Below are 25,456 nucleotides of genomic sequence, written 5' to 3'. Positions count from 1 at the left end.
GTTGGGAGTTCGAGACCAGCCTGATCAACATGGAGAAACCCTGTCTCTACTAAAAATACAAAATTAGCCGGACGTGGTGGCACATGCCTGTAATCCCAACGACTCGGGAGGCTGAGGCAGGAGAATCACTTGAACCCAGGAGGCGGAGGTTGCAGTGAGCTGAGATGGCGCCACTGCACTCCAGCCTGGACAACAAGAGTAAAACTCCGTCTCAAAAAAAAAAAAAGCTGTCCTAAATATGACAAAAGCAAACTTCACTATGATAAAACGTTTTGCAAATTACAATACATAGGCTAGAGAAGAAAAACTGAACATGCTTAACTCATGATTTCAATTTCTAGAATGTGCTATTAACTTCAGCAAGATCTTAAACAGAAAAAAACTCAGTTTTTCTAAGTCTGCGAAAGAAATAGGGAATATGCCTTAAAAGTAAGGTGACCACCTAACTATCCAAACTAGGGCACTTTTGAGACCGTAAGGGAGCACTGTTAATGTCACAGCAACAAGTATAAATCAGGACTGCTTCCGATAAAGATATACAACTACTCCATTTAAAGGTGAGGAAATTTACAGATTCTGTTGTCGAGTTAAAATGTTTTTAGCTTCTAAGAATTACTGACATCAACTTGCTTGGCATCTCCTTCATGTTTTGAGGAAAATGATGTATGAAATTTGTATAAGTGGCAAAATTAATGGGCCATATGGAGGAGGCTAAGCAACATCCCTCTGGCCCTCCAGTAAAAGAGGAGCTCTGAGTTTTTCATTTCATAGTTGCAGTTATTTGGACTCTCCTTCAAGATCTGATGGTTTCCTTGTAACTGACAGATAAAAAGGCAGTTGGGGATCAAGGTAGCTGGAAATGGTTAAAAGATATTAAACCTATTACTTAACCCAATTATCAACCAACTACACATCACTGTACCCCCTCTAAAAAATACTTTATCTTCAATTTTTAACACACTAGAGTTTCAAGAACTGCTTAAAGAAAGTCACATATTCAAGTACATAAACAGCATTCTCAGGCCATTTCTATACTACCAGTGAAGCACTACACTATTCCATGATCTAATTTTCCTCTATTTTTTTCTACTATAATTTTCCTCATTGAATTCTCAAGATAATAGTAATGCAATAATAAAGGCTAGAGCATTTACATTAAGTGCCACAAACTGTTGGTCTAAGCACGTTGCAGATACACACACACACACACACACTCAATCCTCACAAGAAGCCTGAAAGCTGTGATCAGTGAAGAACGGAGGGTATGAGTTCTGGAGCCAGAAGGCCTGGATTCCAGTCCCAGCTTCACTAGTTGTAGTGTCCTTGGGGTAGGTTACCTCAACTATCTGTGCCTCAATGCTGTCATCTGTAAAGTGAAGATAACAATAACTAACTCATAGGGTAACTGTGAGTCTTACGATGATATATGTAAAGCTGTTAGAACAGCTTGGCTCTTGAGTGTCAGTAATGATCATTGTCTTCATATCACAGAAAAAGAAATTGTGGCAAATTAGTTAAACTACTTTTCCAGATCAGAAAGCTAGTAAGTGGCAAAGCCAAGATTCAGACCTATAGTCTGAGTCTGGAGTCCAGGCTCTTAATTGCTGTTACACTGCCTCTAAGAACATCTTGCCCGTTGTTTCAAACCAACAATGGCAGGTTTCTCCATATTTCTGAAAAGAAATGTTTTAAGAACCATGCAATTGCCACAACCAAAGTACAAAGACATAAAGCACTCACTGCAACCCACATCTAAGCCACCTTTAACCACATTTAACACAGCAGGTCCCACCCTAAAACCTGGAGCCATTTCCAGCACCCAGCTGCTCTAGAGACAGGGAGTATGGTTTCATATCCAAAACTGCCCTAGACATTCCAAACCCTGGTAGACACTGGAGAAGAGCTCCACACCAGTGGGTCGCGATGTCCTTCTGAAAACTCAGAATGTATCAGTGCTGGGAAGTACAGGAAGAAATCAGAAGGCAGTCTAGCCCCCTTCCTACACTGTTTCTCCTTCAACAGCAAATTCTAATGGAAGCAGGCTATGCCTGCCCTTTACTTCATTTGTAATAGGATATTTTATTCAGAAAGAATTCAAAGGCAATGAAAGATCACCTTACCTTTTTAAAAATTTTTCCATTTGGTTGTACTTCATCTTCTTCATTTAAAACTTCACGTGTTCCCAAGAGTCTTTTGTTCTTAAACTTGTTTTTTGCATATGTAAAAACTTTATCTAGAGTATCACATCCAGGGTATAATACTGAAGCCAAACCATCCAAACTATTAACAGATCTGTATGCAGAATCAGGTTTTGAATTTACAGGCTTTGCTTTAATTTGGTTTGATTTTTCTTGTCTTGACTCAGAGAAAAAATAAAATGGAATGTATGTTAAAATAGTATAAAGTGATATTAGAAAATGTATAAAATATAAAAGAATAGGGTTGATGGTATGTTTTAGCTTCATGGTAGATGGTTTTGAAGACACGTGGTTATTCATAAGTACTCAAAAAGAATTAACAGACTTCAGCAAGAATCTAGAAGGAAGAAAAAGAAAGGCGTTAGTTCAAAATCATTTTTAAGTAATTTAAAGAAAAGTTACATCAGCAAATGAAGATTTTTTTTTTTTTTTATCAGGCAGCAGCTACTATACTGGTCCCCTACAATGTCTTGATATTTCTAAGAGACTTATTTGTACAATATCTATTAACAACGGAATTACAAGAAAAGTTTCCACATCATACTGTAGACAGATGGCCATTCCAACCAAAAAAGTATCCACAAACATTTCCCAGTACTAAAAAGGGAGCAAGTCAGAAAGAGGGTTGGGGGAAGACCAAAAATTTACCCATTTCCTGTGCTTTAGCATCTCACTGCATTAGGGATGACAAGTACTTTACAAATATGACACATCCACCCTCTCTCACAGCCCCAGCAGCCACTGCCCAACAATCACCACATTCCATCCCTGTGAACCCCACTCTCACTCAAGTCAGCAACAAGCAACTGGAGTTTGCAAACACAAAAAATTCATTTTCCACAATGGCTTACAAATAATTTTCAAGTTAGGTTAAACTATGACACAAGAAAGCAGTATACTTTGGTCATTCTGTACTTTGCATTCCAGATTTATTGAAAATCCACTATGTTAGATATCGTTCTAAGCACTACGAACATTAACAGTAAACAAAACGGCCTAAGTTCCTGCTCTCATGCAACCTACACGTTCAGTGGGAGAGGTAGACAAGCAAATACATATGTATGCATGCATGCATGTGTATGTGCCAGGTGGTGATAAATGTTATGGGGAAAATAAACCCAGCTAAGGAAAATAGAAAGTAACTGGAGTAACATTGGAGAGGTGCTAGAGGTAACTGACATCTGAACAGACTCCTAACGAAGAGACAGTGTACCATGTGCCTATTTGGGAAAGAAAGAGCACTCCGGGCAGAGGGGAACAGCCATTGTGTGGCAGGTGGGTAATAACACCTTTTTTTTTTTTTTTTTTTAAAGATAGGATCTCACCCAGGATAGAGTACAGTACAAGATTATAGTTCACTGCAGCCTCAAACTCCTGGACTCAAGTGATTCTCTCTCCTCAGCCTCCCAAACAGTTGGGACTACAGGCATGTGTGACCACATTCAGCTAATTTTTCAAATTTTTTTTGTAGAGACAGGGTCTCATGATGCTGCCCCAGCTGGTCTCAAACTCCTGGCTTCAAGGAATTCTCCCACCTCAGCCTCCCAAAGTGCTTGGATTACAGGTGTGAGCCACCGCATCCGGCCATCATTCTTGAAGAAACAAAATTGAAGCAAACTAGTAACTAGTTACCCTCCCCAGCTCCAAATTCAGGACTACAATTTCTTAACAAGTGATGGAAACAGCCAGTGTTTTTCACCTCCTGCCCCTAGTTCTGTGTTGCAGAAATTCTATTCCAGGCAAGTGTAGATAGATGAGAGAACCAAAGAATCCTTTCTCTTTCATCCAGTCCCCACTCTTAGGACAGAAGCTCTACCCCAGGTGCAGCAGGCCAAGGACACCGAGCACAGATCATCTATGCCTCACCTCTTGTAAGGCAGAGGTTCCATGCAGGCAAAGAAGTTCCAAACAGAGAAGACTGATGGGTACACTGATGGCCTAGGAGACCACTCACAGAACAGATGTAACTATCAGAAAATCAAGCTGCTGGCCTGGCGCGGTGGCTTAAGCCTGTAATCCCAGCACTTTGGGAGGCCGAGACGGGCAGATCACGAGGTCAGGAGATCGAGACCATCCTGGCTAACACGGTGAAACCCCGTCTCTACTAAAAAAAAAAATACAAAAAACTAGCCGGGCGGGGTGGTGGGCGCCTGTAGTCCCAGCTACTCGGGAGGCTGAGGCAGGAGAATGGCGTAAACCCAGGAGGCGGAGCTTATAGTGAGCTGAGATCTGGCCACTACACTCCAGCCTGGGCCACAGAGCGAGACTCCCCCTTAAAAAAAGAAAATCAAGCTGCTATCCCCAGCCCCAGCTCCAGAACAGTGGCACAACGGTTCTGCACAGACTAGAGAAGCAAGCTGTAAGACCACAGAGCCCCTTAGCAACTTTTAAGACTGACTATATTTGAACAAAGAATGGAGACGTTCATGCCTAATGGCACTGTCAAAAACAACACAGACTTTGGTGGTCAACAATTAAGATGAGGCTGCCTAGTAATTTGGGAGGCCAAGGCGGGCGGAACACAAAGTCAGGAGATTGAGACCAGCCTGGCCAACATGGTGAAACTCCGTCTCTACTAAAAATACAAAAATTAGCTGGGCGTGATGGTACATGCCTGTAGTCCCAGCTACTCGGGAGCTTGAGGCAGGAGAATCACTAGAACCTAGGAGGTGGAGATTGCAGTGAGGAGAGATCGCGCCACTGCACTCCAGCCTAGCAGCAGAGCAAGACTCCATTTAAAAACAAACAAACAACAAAAAAAACGAGGCTGGTAGTTCTGTGACACACCAAGTGAAAGACTAACCAAATACCGTAGAAGTTTCACAAAGAACCAGGGAAAGAGATACCTAAGAACCCTCCTTCTTGACATGACAAGCCTCAAGACTGCCCTCAAACACAACCGTACACAAAGGGCATCTTAATTTAATTGGATCACAAGTGGGGAAATTTATGGCCCAGAGCTTTGTCTAAAACAATAAAGCAATCAGTTAGCAATCAGTGAAGAATAAATGCTGGGTGGTGATACCCACGAAAGCAGAAGCTTAACAAGGAGATCTGAGAGTTAAAGAAAGCCCTGCTGAAAATCGGCTATCATCTCTCAAGAAGGGCAGTCCAGGGTGACTATGTGTTTGCCCAAATGTGCCCTCTTGAGAAGAAACATCAGAGGGTACTCTGTGCAGAATAAACAAACCTCAGTGTAATAGTTCAGCCAAGTCAGTAAACAAATAAGGAAACAACACAACAAGCAGCAGCCCTGGAAGAGGGGAGGGAAAATCGGTATTCTGAGTTGCTACAAAATACTATCTAAAATGCCCAGTTTACACCACAAAATCATGAGGCATGCAAATAGACAGGAAAGTATGACACACGGAAAGAAGGAAAAAGCAGGGAGCAGAAATTGTCCTTGAAGGCCCAGATGTCAGACTTAGTAGACAAGACATCAAAGTAGCTATTATAAATACATTCAAAGAACTAAAAGACTGAATTCTAGCACTCTGGGGAAAAAAAAAAAAGAACTAAAGGAAATCATGCATACTAAAACTCCAAATCGATTTTACAAGTTAAGGAACGCCTCCAAATTTGCTCATGCACAGCTGGTGAGAAGTCAGGACTCCAAAAGAGCCCCAGGCTCTGTTCACCATTCCAGGCTTTTTTTTTTTTGACAATGTATTGTGTAGTAATCCAAAGACCGGACCAGTCGAGGGAATTTGGTTTTTGCCATAAAGGTCATGGGGAGACATTAAAGCTTTCTGTACAGGAAAATGGCAAAATGAAAACAAATGGTCTTGCTACACCCTGAACAGAGTTGCAAAGAATAAATATACCCTAATAACCCAGGAGAAAGATGTTATCCAACTAAGTTCTCTAAAATTTAATTTTGCATACTTGTTTTTGAATTAAAAATAATATCGTGGCCAGCCATGGTGGCTCATGTCTGTAATCCCAGCACTTTGGGAGGCCAAGGCAGGCGGATTGCTTGAGCCCAGGAGTTCAAGAACAGCCTGGGCAACATAGTAAAACCTCATCTCCACAAAAAAGAGAAAAATTAGCAGTGTGGTGGTGCACACTTGTAGTCCCAGCTACTCGGGAGACTGAGGTGAGAGGATCACCTCAGCCTAGGGAGATCGAGGCTGCAATGAGCTGTGATCATGCCACTGCACTCCAGCTTGGGCAACAAAGCAAGACCCTGTCTCAAAAAAAAATTAAAAATAAAAAAATTATCCAGATTCTGTGGCTCGCCGTGAGGCTGAGGCAGGACTGTTTGAGCCCTTACCACCCCTGAACAATCCTTTCCAAAATCTCAGCTGGGACCTAACAAGATGGCAGAAGCTAAAGACCATGTCACAGCTACCTGCCTTAACAGCTGCTGGCAGCAAAGGACTTACAGAGGTCTCCCCAAAACAGCCACTTCGGAAGGTCTCCCCAAAACAGCCACTTCGGAACCCCCTTATTCCACTGTAGTTTCCCTGGGGACATAGGATCCTGGTGGCAACATCAAGAAAAATCTGACATCCTACTAAAGGCTGTGGGAGACGTTCCTATTATGAAAACAAAGAAGTAGGCAGTAGAGTGAACTCGAACCATCCAAAGACTCCTGGACTTCAACAAAAAAGTTCCTTAAACTTGCAACCTTAGTTGTTTATTTATGTGAGTCAGGCTTTTGCTCTTTCCTTGGACCAAGAATTTGGAACTTTTTATGAGTGTTTCAGCAGTGATGGTAAACTTGTTCTACATTACTGCAAATCTCAGGCATGGGAATGAACCACAGAAAAAAAATAAGTTGCTACTTAAAATGAATTTTCACAGAGAAAATAGCTCTGAAAAGTTTTGATGCTTTGTAGCAAGAGACTTAACAGATATGACCTATTCAGTATATGTTCACTATGACCTATGTTTATGCCTACGAAAACACCCACAGCATGAATGGACTCACAAAAATGTGATTTGTATTAATATACAAATCATCATAAAAGACTGACATCAGAGTACACCCACCATTCCTATACATTACTATTCTTATTGCCGCAGATCTGCCTCCAAGGCTGAAATGGATACTAAGACTGTACAAACTTCATTGCCAGTTCTCAAAATGACCAGAATTGTTTTAATGGTAAAAGTTTATTAAAGGGCTTTTTTTTTTAACCTATTCAGGGAACTTCAGTTTGTTTGGGATATGGGATGTTTACACTGTGTTACGTTCTTGTAAAACAGTCATATTGACCTGCTCACTGAATACCTTAAATAGTCCAGTAGAGGGCAGCCCTGCTGGCAAAAAGGGTTTTACATCTTTATCACACAGTAATAGGGGAAAAGACTGTTTTTGTTACTTTTTAGCTAATATCTAGCTAGGGAGAGCAAGCATGCTGGGCAAATTGGAAGACTATTTTAGAGAATATACATAGTTTAAATTTATTTCATTGGAATACAGAAAAAAATTATAAATTCTGGACAAATGACTCATATAATAACTCTTTTCAATCCTACCATTTAATAATTCTTGAGTTCCAATCACATAACTATGGTGTTACTCTGTCATTTATTTATATAGTATCGGAAGTACTCGATAATCCCAGCAACATCTTTGAGTGTTTCACATGGCATTTTCCAACTTGAAAGTAATCAGTAATTGAAAAACAGGCCAGCATGGTGGCTCACAACTGTAAGCCCAGGACTCTGGGAGGCCAGGACAAATGGATCACTTGGGCTCAGAAGTTTGAGACCAGCCTGGGAAACATGACGAAGCCCTGTCTCTACAAAAACTACAAAAATTAGCCAGGTATGGTGGCACACACCTGCAGTACCAGCTACTCAAGAGGTTGAATGAAGTGGGAGGATGGCTTGACACCAGGAGGCGAAAAGTGCAGCAAGTCGAGATCATGCCACTGCCCTCCGGCCTGGGCAACAGCAAAGCCAGACCTTCCCTCAAACAGAAAATCAACCTTCGATTTTACATGTATTTCATGCCATGACTAAAACAGAACCATTTTTACTGATGCTACTAGGCTGGTAATTTCCCAAGGTGTGATTTAACTTTTTTTTCTTCCTTCTGTGTTATATTTGTAATACCACATTGATAGAGGCTGGACAAATACCTAGGCAGATAGTACCCTATCCGGTCCCTGGTGAAACCTCACCTTCAAGCCTAAAGCAACCTGAAGGCTGAAAGACGGGACTGCTGGTCCAGGGTGAAACCCATGACCCAAAGGGAGAAAGTCTGCCAGTATGCCCACCCTTTCCTGACTGGGTGTTTCCGAATAATGCCCTGGGGTGGACTCACCAGGAATTTGAGCCTTATGCAGAGGAGGAGTCTCAACTCTTCAACTCCTGTGTGGTTGCCCTGGTATTCAATTTGTGAGGTGGAAACCTGCTGCAGGACCCCTCTCTTTGCTGAGCTTTCCTTCTGCTTAATAAATTCCACCCTCCTCAGCCTTCAATATGTCCACATGCCTTATTTTTTTTTTCTGGTCATGTGACAAGAACCTGGATTTAGCTGAACTAAAGAGCAAGAAACCTGCATCAATATGTTTTTAAAAGCATTACAATAAATTGAACGGCATGCACAAACAAGATCTAAGGTACGTACTAGAACTCCAAGTATTTATTTTCAAAGGTAATGGTGTGAATGGTATCATTTTATTGAAGGATTTGAGTTATATTTTAATCCCTTAAAGCCCAGAATGCAATTTAGGGCTACAGGGATCTGCCATACATTAGCATTCGGGGATGCTAAGTAACAACTAACTTTATAGTGATGAAACCACTGTCTAGTTCTCGTTTTCTACCCATACCTGTGAATTTTTGAGTCCCCTTACACCAATGTCCTTATGTAATTAATAGAGCTAATAGCACTAGAACAATACTGACAAGTTGAATTATGTAGCATCATCTTACAAGATTATAAATATTTACAATATGTTGGAAGCTGGAAAGTGTATCAAGTTAAATAAGTTGGATATGAAAAAATTATCTAATTTTGTCCACTTAGTTTACTTAAGTGAATATATTTACAAGCACATATTTAACAAGTAGCAAAAATATGTTAAATTGGGGTATTGTGTTTACCACTGAGGTTTCAGATGATGGAATATTTGCTACCTCAACAATACTTGAGTTTTATTGTTGTTGTTGTTTCTTTTTTTTTTTTTTGAGACAGAGTCTCGCTCTGTCACCCAGGCTGGAGTGCAGTGGCGCGACCTCAGCTCACCACAACCTTCGCCTCCGGGTTCAAGTGATTCTCCTGCCTCAGCCTCCTGAGTAGCTGAGACTACAGGCGTGTTCCACCACACTCAGCTAATTTTTTGTATTTTTAGTAGAGATGGGGTTTCACCATGTTGGCCAGGATGGTCTCGATCTCTTGACCTCGTGATCCACCTGCCTCGGCCTCCCAAAGTGCTGAGATTACAGGCGTGAGCCACCGTACCCAGCCTTTTCTTTTTGACCTAAATAACTAGTTCATTAAATCTAAGGTTAGCTTAAAAAATATCTCAGCTGTATAAAAGCTGGCTTTTAGATAGAAATAAGTAAGCTGATTTTAAAATTCACATGGATATTAAAAGCACCCAGAACAGCCAAACAATCTTGAAAAAGAAGAACAAACTTGGATGACTTATATGTCTTAATTTTAAAATTTACTACAAAAGAACAGTAATTAAGACAGCGTGGTACTGGCAAAAGGACAGACAAATAGATCAATGGAGTCAATTTAAGAATCTAGAAATAAATCCTTATATTGTGGACAACTGAATTTCAACGGGGTGGTGAGAAAATTTAATGGGGAAAGAACAGTCTTTTCAACAAATGGTACTGAAATAACCAACAAGTAAAAGAATGAAGTTGTAACCCTTCCTTACACCACACAACAAGTTAACTCAAATGGATCATACAACCTAAAGGTACATTAATCATCAAGTGTAAATGGTGCTTCAGGAAAAGCACAGTAAAAGGTAGAGACTAGTTCTAGCATTTTCTGAGAAATCTCCTTGGATCAAATGGCATTTTTTTTGTGATCTTAAAAGGCTGAGGACACATGAGGATGGTGTAGGGGAGTGTGAGTAGGGATGGAGCTTTAGAAGTGATGGCACCGCACAGACTGACCAAGCCCCAAAAAGTCTGTCTTTTGTTCAAGAAAAATAACAAACCAGAAGAGCAGGGTGGGGACGAGACGAAGTTGAACTGTTGTGCCCTTTGAAAAGAACTTAGTTTGCATTCTAATGTACATAAATGCAGGCTTAGAAAATAACTATATGTAAAAGACAATGTGAAGGCAGCAGAAACTAGAGGCAAAGAAATTAGATAAAAAACAGTGAAAATACTTCTTTACCCTCCTCGATCAAAAGGCGAAGGTGGTGTGACACAGGACCAGCAGCTTCCAAGGGTGGCAAATGTTACAGCTGTTCCCCCAGTCCTTCCCAACAACTAATTCTGTATCTGAACACAATACAGAATTAATTCATGAATTAGAACTGTAACAATACAAAGAGAGAAAAAGATCTTGGTGCCTTTCACCAAGACAGAAATACAAGAAGTAAAATAGGTGGTCAGTGGTTGGATGGTTGGCAGAAAGGAAATAAATATAGTCTTGAAAATACGGGTTTAAGATTCCTGTGAGTCATCCAAATATACATAAACTGTAAAACTTAAGAGAGGCCAGAGCTAGAGGCACACATTTTGGAGCCATAAAGAGAAGAAGGATGAGAATGCCCCAAATAGAACACATAGGAAATCTACAAGATCAAGTTCAAGGACAGAAAACTTGGAAAAGAAACCAATCCATGGGCTGAGAAGGGGAAAGTACCACTGAGGAAACCAATAAAGGAGAAACTGGAGAGGACAGTGTTGCAAAAGCCAAGGGAGGGGAGAGCCACAGAGCAAGTGTTCAAGAGCACCAAATGCAGCCTAGTGATACCAGCCACACACAATTAAGCCATTTGATTTTTCTAAAATGTTCTAGATAAATCAAGTAAAGTAACAAATTTGGACAACTGCATCTTATTTGCTAGGTGGCTCTAAAAAATCTTGAGAACTAGTCATAGATACTTTATGTTGCTACACCTTAGAATGAGCATAATTGTCAGAAGCGTTTGAACCAGAACAACTCCATCTTCGGTGAGGGCTAGGAAAATGAGGCTGGGACTTCCTGGGCTGCATTCCCAGAAAACTAGGCACTCCGAGCCTCTGGGTGTTTACAGTTAAGGGAACAAATTAATAATGTTTAAAAAACAGACTCAGACTTGGGAGTGTCCAGATATCCCGGTATCTGGAGAACAAAGGCATTCCTAATTTTGCTTTAAAGACAACATTGATTTTTGCAAAATACAGTAATTAAGAAAATTATTCCTTTATCACAAACCCTGTAGCAGAGCACATCTTCCCATGTATACCAGCATTGTACCTAGGGTGCGCGCGTTCCTCCTCTTACTTTCAGGAGTATCCTACTCTGTCCATGGAGTAGCTGTTCTTTTGCCACTTTATGTTCTTAATAAATTTGCTTCTACTTTGCACTATGGACTCGCCCTGAATTCTGTCTTGCACAAGATCCAAGAACCTTCCCTTCGGGTCCAGATCAGGACCTCTGTCCTGTAACATTACCTTTCTCTTTTTATTTGTTTATTTTTTTTATTATTTTTTGAGACGAACTCTCACTCTGTTGCCTGGCTGGAGAGCAGTGGTGTGATCTTGGCTCACTGCAAGCTCCGCCTTCCAGGTTCAAGCGATTCTCCTGCCTCAGCATCTTGAGTAGCTGGGACGACAGGTATCGGCCACCAAGTCCAGCTAATTTTTTGTATTTTTTAGTAGAGATGGGATTTCACCATGCTAGACAGAACATTATCTTTCAAAAGTAAAAGCAAACCTTAACAGCTAAATCTGTCAATCTTTTCTTTCACAGTTTCTAGGTTTCCAACTTAGTTTTAAAAGGTCTCACCTATCCAAAGGTTAAACTATTGGGTCTACTGTATTTTTTCTAGTGTTTGCCTAATTTTTACATCTAGATCTTTAATTCAATGGAGTTTATTTTTCTATATTGTATGACGGTGAAAGCTAAACTCTTTGCTCTCAGATAAACTGCCTAGAGCATTTTTAAATAAACCACTCTTTTCTCAAATAAACAAAATGTCCTCTTCATCAATAATTTCTCATTCACACTTGGATGTGTTTCTAAACACCATTCTGTTCCTGCCATGTATTTGCCTACTGCTTTGCTAATACCCTTTTATACCAAATATAAACTTACAGCAATGTTTCTTTTTTTGTTTTGTTTTGTTTTTGTTTTTTGAGACGGAGTCTCGCTCTTTCGCCCAGGCCGGAGTGCAGTGGCGCGATCTCCGCTCACTGCAAGCTCCGCCTCCCGGGTTCACGTCATTCTCCTGCCTCAGCTTCCCGCACGCCCGGCCAATTTTGTCTTTGTATTTTTAGTAGAGACTGGGTTTCACTGTGTTAGCCAGGACGGTCTCAATTTCCTGACCTTGTGATCCGCCCACCCCAGCCTCCCAAAGTGCAATGTTTCTTAAATGTGGCCCATGGACCAATTATATCAGAATTACCTTAGAGGTTATTTAAAATGAAGATTCCTCAGATATGCCTCCCTATCTTCAACTGCCCCAATACTTAAAAATTGAAAACTCTTTTGGCAGATTCATTTTTAAATTGCAACCACGCGGGTTTTTTCTACACTAATGCTTGAGAACAACTGCTTTAAATATCTGGTAAGACCTTCACTACCCAAATTTTTCAAAATTCTCTTGTTGATTCTCATAGATTTATTCTCCTACAAAATCCAGAGGATTTAACATTTCTGTATGATGAAACACAACTTTAAAAGAATCAAAAGGAAAACAAGTATCCAGGAAAAAATGGTGACAAAATACACAAAGAGCTCCTATAAATTAAAATAAAAGGCAAGCAACACAAGGAAAATGGGCAGAGGGTATGAATCGGGAAGCCAAAAAAGAGGAAATAAAAGAGGAAGCCTGGAGGTTAAATACTGGATTTGACAATGTGAAGGTCTCCATTGACCTTAAACTTGAAAAGAGCTTAAGTGTTAAGGACCAAAGCTTAACTGAAGAGGGTTCAAGAAAGGGCAGAAAGAGAGTAAGTAGAAAGATCTCTAAAGAACAAAGCAATGGTAGCAAGCCAGGACAAAAGAGATTCTTTTGTTTTAAACATAAATACTAGAGCTTGTCTGCAGACTGATGGCTACCACCCAGCAGAGGAAAGTATTATGCAGAAGAGAGTCACACCCTGGAGGAGGAGGAGGAGTGAGGGTGGGAGAAACAGGGACACAGATGTGCGGGGATAGGAGCTTGTAGATTTTCTTCTGGGTGCTTCTATTTTCTCAGAGTAATAAGAAGCAAAATCATTGGATGGGAGGGAGGCAGAAAGGAAGATATTAAAAAATTAAGGAGGAAGTATAAAATAGTCATCTAGGAGAATGGGAGAATGAATGGTCGTGGAAAAGGAGTAGCAAAGGCAGGTTGGAGTATGAAATAATAAGACCACAGTTTTAGAAGGATATTGAAATCACTAAGAATCACGACAGAGTAGTGTCAGGGTCACAGGAAGACATTTACAGATTTGGGGATGGGTAGTTAACTGTAACTAGTAGTAATATAGTCTGAAGATAAAACTTGGACACACACACACACACACACCCCCGAGAGACAGGGCAGTATTGTTTCAGTGGCAAAAAAACAAAAATAGAAAATAATCTAAAGATTCATTAATCAAAGAATGCCTGAAAAACATATATACCCACTGAACAGACTATTATGCGGCCATTAAAAATCAGCTACATGTACATGCATTGACCTAGAAGAACTTCTATGATACCTTGTCAACTGAGAAGAATGTACACACGGGCATGCCTGACTTCATGCCTGATTATAGAAAAAGATACAGGCAAGTCAAGGTTTTTAAGAAATTATCCCTAAATATTTAAATGCAGGTCAAAGTCCATTAATCTTTCACCATGAAGAATTTAACAACTCTCAACTTCACTAAACTCTCAGAACTGGTAATTAAAATAACAAGATGAATCAAGTTTAACAGCATTAAAAGAAAATGACCTATTACTACTTACACAACAAAGATGAGCAAACAAAATCTTGAAATATAAAACTGTGTGATAAATAGCTAGGTTCAAACATCTGAAATGTGTTTTTAAAATGTTCTATGCAAATGGTCAGCTGTATTATATCAAAGAGTTATTTACATCTTATATTTTAATTAGCAATTGTTTTAAATCATAATGATCAATATAAGGAAGATCTCTTCTCTGTATGACCTCTATTATTTGAGAGGAAGAACACAGGTGACTTGGAAAGAGTGGAGGAAGAGGAGACCAGACAGGATTTTGTGTCATTCACATCTTGTGTTATGAAACAACTGTACATAAAGTAATAGAGCTTAACCACCACCCAGGAAATCACTTACAAATGATAAACTTCCCAAGGGTATAAAGTGGATGTTAAAATAAACTTTTATGTTAAAAACAGCTATTAAAGAATATTATTAATATCATAATCAAATGCCCTGTAACAACTCCCAATTTTTCAAAAAAAAAAAAAAAATTGCTACAAATGCTCATATGAAAGCCTTCTGCCAGGAGTGGTGGCTCATGACTGCAGTCTCGGCTACAAAGGAGGCTGAGGTGGGAGGATCTCTTGAGCCCAGAGGTTGAGGCTGTGGTGTGCCGTGATCGCACCAAAGCACTCCAGCCTGAGCAACAGAGCAAGACGTTGTGAAAAGACAAAGTCAGAAAGAAAGAAACCCTGTGAGAAAAAACCACCCTGTGAGGTGAGAAGGGGCAGGGGAGGCATGGGGAGGCGAGGGAAGGGAAGGAGAGGGAAAGGAGGTAGAAAGCGGGAGAAGGGGGAGGAGAGAAAAAAATAGAAGAGAGAAGGAAGAAAAAGAGAAAAGAGAGAAGGAAGAAAAGCTTCCATCAGAGATGATGTGTTTTCCTAAGAGAAAAACAGGAAAAAAGTAGGTTGCCACAGGGATCCCTTTCAGACTAATGTATCAAATGGTTCTACCTGCTTAGATCTGGGGTTTTAAGAATCTCTTAGGCACACGAGAGATACAACATGGTACCTCAACCCAAAATTGGCAGACTTGTGAAATTAACCTCCACAAAACTCGTGGACTGAACAAAGAAAACGGGAGTCACCCTCAGAATCTAAGACATGTACAATGTCTACAGGAGGGAAGAACTCAACAATGGTATTATATTCGCACTCTACTAATAGAGCAAGCAGATATTTGATGCCCCTCACGTCCACCACCATCATGAAAAGGAACCTGAAAACTCAACTCGCAGAGCAGGGGAAGAGCCCCAACACTTAGAAATGCTCCCACAAAGTCAAAGGCAGCAGAGGATGAGGACAGCGGAAGAGAGGACAGAAAAGGAGAAAATACTGCAGACGGGGCATCTTGATATGCCACAATTTAATTCTCGGTTAATCCTGACCACCACTCAATCTGATTTCCTCCTCTGTATTCTTCTTTCAGCCTACCACACTCAGGCATCAATACTATACAACTGTTCATATCTGCAAATAACACTAATAATAACATGGCTTAGCATTTTATCTCTAATTAAGTATAAATGACCGGCTTGCACAATGCTGGGTATCAAGGAATCCGTATTTGCTAGCATGAAATGTGGCTGCAATTTTTCACCAAGCTAGCAATAAATAGGAAACAATTCTGAGTGCAGGCAAACAAGGACAGTGAAGGGAACTTTTTATATTATCTCATTTAATCCTCACAAACGCCAATTTCAAACAGATTGTGCCCAAAGGCACTTACAACTAGCAGGTAAGGTAGGATTTTAACCTACATGTCTCCCAAGGCATGTCCAAACTTTTTAATGCCCCCACACTCTCTTAATAAACTCTATGGTTAATATCTTATTGTTGGGGAGAAAAAAGTGTCCTTTAGTACACTACTTCTGAGATTCTCCTTTCCACAAAAGTTAGGTGACAGTCATACACATTCTACAGAGACTGAAAGAGTCCCAGAAGAATGACGCAAATCATGTATTATGAAATAGGAAACTAGGGTCAAGAAGGGCAGAAAGAACTATTTCCTACCCAGATTTAGTCTCTCAGAGTTGTAACGGAAAGTGCAACCAGAGACTATTAATTACTATCAGGAAAGAGTTTCTTTTTAGAGGGACACCCTGGTTCTCACAAACATGTTTGCTTCTCAGGCATCCAAAGCTAAAAGCATAATAAAAATACACACCTAGTTCAACAGAATGGTTTTAAAACATTTACTTACTATATATCCTGCTGCCTCCCTCCCCAAAAAAGCAGACCTAAAAGTAGGAAAGTTGTTTTAAATTCTTACAAATATCAACAACCCACAGACTAACTTATTATGCGTAATACAGTGGTTCTTACTGTATTTAGTAAAGACAAAGAACTTTTCCTCTCCAAATCTCAACACAATCTTTCAACAACTTCAAAGATTTCAACTATGACCACACAGTTGCAATGTATGACATCGCAATGACTACAAGACTGAAATCGAGATCGTCAATCCATGTAAGAACTTCCTTAATACAAAAATAAAATTGTCAAAAAGACTCTGGACAGGAAATCAATTAAAAACATCTAACATTAGAAGATTCAGTCATATTACTATCTGGATTAGATAAAGTTTCACTTTACAACTAGGAAGCTTTATGAGGAAATAATTTGGTATTTTATTTTTAAGAAAACTATTAAGCCTATATTTATTCTAACCTCATAAAATAAAACGTTAGCATTAAAGATATATATTGGAAAGAAGGGAGGGAGGAACATTTATTATAGCAAGTCTTTCCCATGAATACATCTAAATTAAAAAGCAGTTTAACAAAGCCAATTCTTTAAGTTTCAGCTATCCAGTGTAATTTTAAAATTGTTTCAGTCCTATTAGTATGATAGCGGAAATAACAGTACGACACTTGAGTACTCTCCTGAACTATAAATACAGTCCCCTCGATTTCCCCAAAACTGATCAAGACCCATTATTTCTTTAAAAAACAGTTTTTATCCCCTCTTCTAGATAAAAATAAATAGGAAACAGAAATCAGGCAAGGGAATATACATCTTTTTCAGTTAGATTCACAACACGGATTTTAAATACATATACACACATGCATACGTGCATAAACACATACACTAGACTAGACTGAGCTCTGCTGCCAATTACTAAGAGTTCATGAGCAGGTCACTAAATCTTAATTTGTTCACATTAATATTGATGCAGTTCAACTAGATCAATTTTAAGACTATATTCTACTGATGCCTAGGGTTCCCAAAATTGATTAAGACAATACTGAACAGGATTCTTTATTCTTCTAGTACTACTCCTTATTTATTCCAATCATTTCCTACAAAATGATTAATGAGAAAGTCAGCTATACAAATATTTCAGGAGAACATGAACTATTAGATTACTTAATGACATCAACCTGGCTCATCATTGAGGATCTTCATAATTCCAACTCAATCCAGCTACATACTACATTTGGCATTACATGAACCTGTACTAAGTAGAGTGAACAGACAGACTAATTTTTAAGTGACGGTTATGTGTGTTGAAGTAACAAATTCACTTTTAAATATACCTCTTTTCGGCCAGGCGCAATGGCTCACGCCTGTAATCCCAACACTTTGGAAGGCTGAAGTGGGCAGATCACTTGAGGCCAGGAGTTCAAGGTCAGCCTTGCCAACATGGAGAAAAACCCCTCTCTACTAAAAAATATAAAAATTAGCCAGGTGTGGTGGTGCGCACCTGTAATCCCAGCTACTTGGGAGGCTAAAGCATGAGAATCACCAGAGCCTAGGAGATAGAGGTTGCAGTGAGCCAAGATCACGCCACTGCACCCCAGTCTGGGCAACAGACCAAGATTCTGTCTCAAAAATAAATAAATAAATAAATAAACAAACAAAAAGACAAACTTCTTTTTCCCCCAGTACAAAATAAAAAATAAAATTAAAGAAAATCCAAAGGCCAGAGGAAAAATGCAACATTTCCAAACATACAAAAAAAAAAGTTAGCAAAAGTAAATATAATGAACAAAGTATGCGTATTTGATTGAAGATAGCTCCTCTGGTTATGTTTAACCTTTGAGAATGTAAAAGAATTAAAGTTTCTGAAGATTTTCAAGATGATTTTAAAATGCTTATTCCATTTATAAGAGCTACAATAGCTTAAAATAATTTTGCAAGCTAAGTCTACCCAGAATATATTTTATTTAATTTTAATGATTTATATATCATTCAGTAAGATTACTTAGATGTTTCCTTTTCTCTTCCTCCATTTCCCTTCCCACCCCCAAAAGCCCAGTTTCTTATCTGTAGTTTGCATGGAGCATCTAAAAAAACAAAGTTAAGAAAAGGCAAATAACATATAATTAGAACTTATAAGTATGTTGTGGAAATATACAGAATTACCTGCATCACAATTAACATATTGCCTTCATTTGTACCATGTAAAGATTAAACAGCTAAAAATGAGGTTTAAACACCCAATTACTTCCTTTAGTCAATAGTCTCGTGTTGCATTCAAATATTACTCACTTTTTTATCTTTAAATTCTTTACAACATGTTTTCTTCTTCCTACAAATTCCCAATTAGTTTACCACTAAAAAAAGCTTTTCCTGAACAACACGTTTCAAAACCAAAGCTACTAAGATCACCAGTTGTCTTCCCTCTCGTCACCTCCATTCTCTGTTGTGTCATTCCCTGGCCTCTGCAGCTTTTCTGCAAGTGCTCAAAAACTAGATTACATTTTAAAAAACAGAAGACACAGAAAAAAGGATCACCTTAAGTAGCTATGAGAAATATCTGGCCCAACTCTTAAAAAACATTTTCCTCTGAAACCAAGGGAGGAGAAAACTTGCTGCTGTCTCCGTCTCCTTCCCTACTTCTCACTAGGTCACTTTCACATACAAATTCAAATTTGCTTCCCTACATTTTTTAAGAAGTTTAAAATGTTTCAATCCGACAATAACACAAAGAACATGTACAAATGTGAATTAACTTCCATTTTTACATTATCTCTTAAATCATGGGACTTCTGAACATAAGCAATTTCCAAGTGTGAAAAGGATGAGTTCTAAATTTCGGGATTCAAGACACTGGGTTTCCCAAGTAGTTCATGACATTCCCTTTAGTTCATCGTACAGTTAACCTAAATAACATGACAATGAGTCTTACTTCTCTTTTTAGGCAAAATTATGACAAAGTTATCTTTGTCACTGTACCATAGTACTTATTCCCTGTGTACTGCCCTCCCACATCAGTTTCTGACGTCCTTTTCCCTCCTCAAATATCCTAAGTACCCTACTGAGCACACGTAAATGCACTGAAGCTCCAAAACCACTTCTTCACCTACCCAAACCTAGCTGATCCTCAACAGTAATTAGTCATTTCTATAAATGTCTTCCTATTTAAAATCTATCACTTAATATGCCATAATTATCTTTGCAATTTCAATTTTATTGTAAATCTACTAAACTGTCTTGATGCATTCTTAGTTAAGAATTCAAAGTTTGGAGTTCCCATAACCCATTAACTACTAAAAGAAATTTGTAGAGGAGTACTGTGTTACAATGGGTTTATTTACTTAGTCACTTCAAAAGCACTCTTAATTTGATCACGTATATCCCTCAAAGAGACGTAGGCACAGACATGTCTAAAACAAAGTGAGGCGTATTATTAAAGTGGACAGAGTATATTCCTTTTTCCATCACATCTATTTCATTAAAAGATGACAATCTTGGATACGCAAAGTGTCTGGAAAGATACACTCCATGAAAATAAGGGATAATCCCTAGCAAAAGACCCAGGGGGAACAGAGGAGTTTCCTGTTTACTTAGATGCTCCTACATTGCTTACAGGTTTTAATAATAAACATATTACTTGTGTGATTTCCTTTTAAAGTCAGTTAAAAATGTCAAGATTAATACATTCAAGTGATGTGAAAAAAGACTTTGAAATGAGATCCTGAAAAGGAAGATGTCAACTATCATGATTCTAATGGATAAAATGCTTACTGCCTTTATGTCACCAAAGCACTTTACCAACAGAGACTATTTCCTATAGCAGTCCTACTCAATTTTATTTTCATTTCACAGAATGCTAAAAACCTTCAGGTCACTTGATCCTTAAATTTTTGCCCTAAAATTTCATAAACTCTAATTCACTTCAGATGACACAGAAAGAAATAAAATTGTGCTATATTTCTTATGCCCCATGACAACTGCAATAACCATGCAGAACCTTCTATAGGTTGACAAAAAGCCCTTGAAACTACAATCTCTACTAAAATGTAGTTACAAATTTACAGTAACATTAATACAAATTTTAAACGACCATCACATATTAAAATGGTAATAAGTCTAATTCATGCTAAACTATCCAAAATAAAGAGGCTACTGAATTCAAATCCCTTGCAGACACTTAGTGAAATTCAAGTTAAGGAAAGGAAGCTAGACAGTATTGCTCAATGACATGGTTTAATGTCCCAATTGATTTATATGGAATTAAAGTAAGCATAAAACTATTTTCTATAACTGTCATAGTTCTACAATCATAAAATGAGGATTACAATTTTTTGGTCACTTTAACCATAATTGGTTTTAACCTAATATATTTTATAACAAAAGAAATTTATTGTAATAAAAAATTAAATATTTTACCAGTTGACAATGGTAGGAGGTACTAGATGCTTTAAAGATACGCGCCCTTGCGTCAAAACCTGTCAAAACAAACATAAAAAAGACAATCATTACTACTCATAGTCCAGTTAATCAGAGCCGAATGCTAACTTTTTCCTGGAAGTATTTTACTTCTAAACCTCACATGAAAAGTTTCTGGTGAGTTTTTCTGGAAACACCAATCTATCACACTATCTAACAATATTTTTATCATGTAACCTTTCTTCAAAAACATCTAGTACACACACTACACACCAGTAAGAATGCCCAAAACCCAAAACACTAACACCACCAAATGCTTGCAAGGATGTGGAGAAACTCTCATTCATTGTGGTGGGAATGCAAAATGGTACAGCCACTATGGAAGTTTGACAGTGTCATATAAAACTAAACATACCCCATATATATGATCCAGCAACCACAGTGCTTGGTATTTACCCAAGAGTTGAAAACATGTCTACAAAAACACCTGCACATGAATGTCCACAGCAGCTTGATTCATAATTGCCAAAAGTTGGAAGCAATCAACATATCTTTCAATAAAGTCATGGTTAAATTGTGGTACATCCAGACAATGGAAAATGAGTCAGTGTTAAAAAGAAATGAGCCATCAAGACATGACAAGATATGAAGGAAATGTAAATGCATATTACAAAGTGAAAGAAGACAATCTGAAAATGCTATGTACTATATGATTCCAACTATATGACATTCCGGAAAAGAAAAAGCTATGGAGATGGTAAAAGGATCCATGGTTGCCAGAGGTTAGGGCACAGAGCGGGATGAATAGGCAGAGCACAAAAGGACTTTTAGGACAGTAAAGCTATTCTGTATGTACTATAACGGTAGATACATGTCATCATGTATTTGTTAAAACCTACGGGGGGCACAATACTAAGAGTGACCCCTAACATAAACTATGGACTTTGGGTGGTAATGATGTGTCAATGTAGGTTCATCAGTTATAACCAATGTAGCACTCTCAGGAGGTAGGGGGATGCCGATAAAGAGGGAGGCTATGCCTGTGTAGGGGAAGGGGCATATGAAAAATCTCTGCACCTTCCTCTCAATTTTGCTGTACACCTAAAACTGCTCTAAAAAATAAAATCTATTATAAAAAATAAGGTATTTCCAAAACTCAAAAAGTATACTATAAAGACTGTGTTCATTTACCCATGATGATGATAAAGAATAGTATTAAGATGTACACGTGGTGATATTAATACATTGCTTATAAAAAACACTTTTAAATCTTATTTCAATGATTTTCTCTACCACCTGTGAAGCAAATAGGTTAGCAGTCATTACACAGTTATTTTTAAGAATATATTAACAAGTAGAGCTAAAAGTAGGTTAGTAGTCATTATACACTTATTTTTAAGAATATATTAACAAGTAGAGCTAAAAGCTAAGGTTTTTTGAATCACTTAATTCAACATACATACCACTGCTTCATTAACTTTTAATTCATTATTAATTTTTGTAAAAACGGACAGACCTTGCAGCCATAAAAAAGAATGAGTTCATGTCCTTCGCAGGGACATGGATGAAGCTGGAAGCCACCATTCTCAGCAAACTAACACAGGAACAGAAAAGAAACACCACACGTTCTCTCACTCATAAGTGGGAGCTGAAGAATGAGAACACATGGATATAGGGAGGGGAACCTCATACACCGGGGCCTGGAGGTGAGTGGGGTAAGGGGAGGGAGAGCATTAGGACAAATACCTAATGCATGTGGAACTTAAAACTTAGATGATGGGTTGAAAGGTGCAGCAAACCAACATGCCACATGTATACCTATGTATACATGTAAACCTGCACGTTCTGCACATGTATCCCAGAACTTAAAGTAAAATAATAAATACATAAATACATTAAAAAAAAAAAAAAAAGTCGGGCATGGTGGCTCATGCCTGTAATCCCAGCACTTTGGGAGGCTGAGGCGGGTGGATCACCTGAGATCAGGAGTTCGAGACCGGCCTGACCAATATGGTGAAACCCTGTCTCCACTAAAATTACAAAAATTAGCCAGGCGTGGTGGCGTGCACCTGTAGTCCCAGCTACTCAGGAGGCTGAGGCAGGAGAACTGCTTGAACCCAGGAGGCAGAGGCTGCAGTGAACGGAGATCGTGTGACTGCATTCCAGCCTGGGTGACAAAGTGAGACTCTTATCTCAAAAAAAAAAGACAGACCTTAAATTCAGATACCACTGGGTTCAGAATCCCTGCTGTTTCGTATTAGCTATGACTCCAGACAAGGTCATGCATCTATTCATCCAGGGGGGAAATAACTTAAAAATCTTCTTGTTACTAATAACTTCTTATGCCAGTTTCCTCATATGTAAATGAGAATGGTGCTATCTATAAATAATTCATATCCATATTTGTAGAATTTCTATAAATAAAAAAGAGCAACAGGAGAAAGCAGGCTATGTATATTAACAGAAAATTCCACATTGTTTATTACCTATTAAAAATGGTCAACCTCATTAATTATCAAGGAAATACAAATTAAAACAGCATCATTTCCTCCATTAAATTTTTTTAATGAAAAAAATTCACAAGTGTTGGCAAGAATATGGCAAACAAGATACATCTTGACACTCTTAGGGAAGTAGAGCCAGTTAAGAGAGCAATTTGGCAGCATCTAGCAAAAGCTGAAAATGTGGACTCCTATGACCCAGCAACCCGTTTTGAGAAACATGCCCTGGAGAAACTTACATGCCATGCTTACTTTACACTGCTTTGTTTATTAAATGGCCCAAGGTGACAGGTCCTACTAGGTATGTAATTGGCCCTCAATAAATGTTAAAAACTCTTCAACAAATATTTATTAAATGCCTTACTCAACTCCAGACCTGACACTTTGCATCTAAGAAAGACACCATAGTACTGAAAAAAAAGAATTCCTACTCAGTGGTAGAGCCTGACAAATCACTTTAACACAGCAAAAACTATGAGAAGTGCATCAGCTGCATTAGGAAAACTGGCGATTGCAGCCTTTTGTCTAGGGTGGAGAAGGTCAAGGAAATCACTATAAACTGAGTTGATGCATGTATTTTTGTTCAAGCAGACAAAAACTGCAGGCAGTAATAACAATTATTTATACAAGAAAATAGAAATTTCAGAAGACTCTTTAAGTAGTTGTGGTAAGCTGAATAAAGGACCTCAAGGGTATCAGGCCCTAATCCCTAGGATCTGCAAATGTTACCTTATTTGGAAAAAGACTCTAGATTACCCAGTGGTCCCTAAATGCCCTCACAAATGTCCTTATAAATAGTGGCAGAAGGAGATTCGACACACATGAAGGAGATGATGACATGAAGATGGAGCAGAGAGATTGGAAGATGCTGGCCTGAAAGATTGGACTGATAATAGGGAATGCCAGCAGCCACTAGAAGCTGAAAGAGGCAAGGAACACGTTCTTCCCTGGGGCCTTCAAAGCTCTGCTGATACTTCGATTTCAATCCAGTAACACTGATTTGAACTTCTGGTCTCTATTAACGTTAACAGAATAAATTTCTGTTGTTTTAAGCCACCCAATCTGTGGTGATTTGTTGCAGCGGCCCTAGAAAACAAATGCCTCATTGCCGCCGTGCACGTTTGCTGCCCTAACTGGTTGAAACATTATCCAGATCTCTTAAAAGTCTTCTAACTTTTATTAGCAGGGGGATGACATACTCGGATTAGCAGAGGGATGACATACTCGGATCTCTGTTTCATAATGTTAAACCTGGTGCCAATGTTGAGAATTTATTTGTGGAAAAAGAAACTAGAAACAGGAAAACCATTTAAAAATTCAAAATCCAGACAGAAGATAAAGTTCTTAATCATCAGGTATTTGTGAAAAACCATCACTATTAAAGAAAGAGACAAACAGCAAAGAAAAGGTGCCTCAGTGGAAACAGACAACGTAGGAAATGTGGGAAATTTTTAAATATGTCTATGTAATATTTTCAAAGGCATAAGAGAGGCTATTGCCATCTATGAAACAAGAAAGGGATGCTATATATTAACAGAAGGAATAAAAATAAGAAAAAGCTCTTTGAAATTAATAGCAGCTGAAATTAAGGAGTCAACACAAGTGTCAGAAAATGAGGTGGAGACTCTTTTCCAGATAAAGAAGAGCATAAGCAAATGGGGTAGAATATAGAAAATTTGATTCTCATTTTAAAAAACAAAGTGTTAAATAAATCCAAGAGATTCAAGTCCCATTACAAGGTTTCCAGAAATAAAAAGAAAAAGCGAACGAAGAGGCTGAAATTCCTAAAACATTTTGCAAGCAGAAATTCCTGAAGCATTCTGCAATATAATATCCCACAGCTGATAAATACTAGTCTTCAGTTTGAGAGGACTGGGCAGATCAATGAGGGAAAAGATAACTGACTTCTAGACACAGCCATGTAAATTATCAAAGCACAGAGTATAAGAATATCCTCAAATCTTCCTAAAAAAAAAAAAAAAACCGGAAAGTCTGGCTGGGCGTGGTGGCTCACGCCTGTAATCCCAGCACTTCCGGAGGCCGAGGCAGTGGATCACCTGAGACC

At 38.7% G+C, this 25,456-nt stretch overlaps 1 protein-coding gene across 1 annotated transcript in view; it reads right to left on the bottom strand.

Moving 5' to 3' along the window:
- The window catches only part of ACSL3 (acyl-CoA synthetase long-chain family member 3), an 81,362-nt gene that overhangs the window by 33,620 nt on the left and 22,286 nt on the right, over nt 1–25,456 (bottom strand). The window contains exons 2-4 of the mRNA XM_011951910.1: nt 20,891–20,949; nt 10,519–10,625; nt 2,121–2,535 (exon numbers count right to left, since the gene is read on the bottom strand). Of these exons, the coding sequence (XP_011807300.1) occupies nt 2,121–2,498 (378 nt within the window). The 5' untranslated portion in view covers nt 2,499–2,535; nt 10,519–10,625; nt 20,891–20,949. The remainder of the gene's footprint in view (nt 1–2,120; nt 2,536–10,518; nt 10,626–20,890; nt 20,950–25,456) is intronic.

Source organism: Colobus angolensis, unplaced genomic scaffold (genome assembly GCF_000951035.1).
Source record: "Colobus angolensis palliatus isolate OR3802 unplaced genomic scaffold, Cang.pa_1.0 Scaffold33, whole genome shotgun sequence".
In the NCBI taxonomy this organism is placed as follows: Eukaryota; Metazoa; Chordata; class Mammalia; order Primates; family Cercopithecidae; genus Colobus; species Colobus angolensis.
The sequence above is the reverse complement of the archived record's forward strand: the minus strand, read 5'-3'. Positions and strand labels throughout refer to the sequence as shown.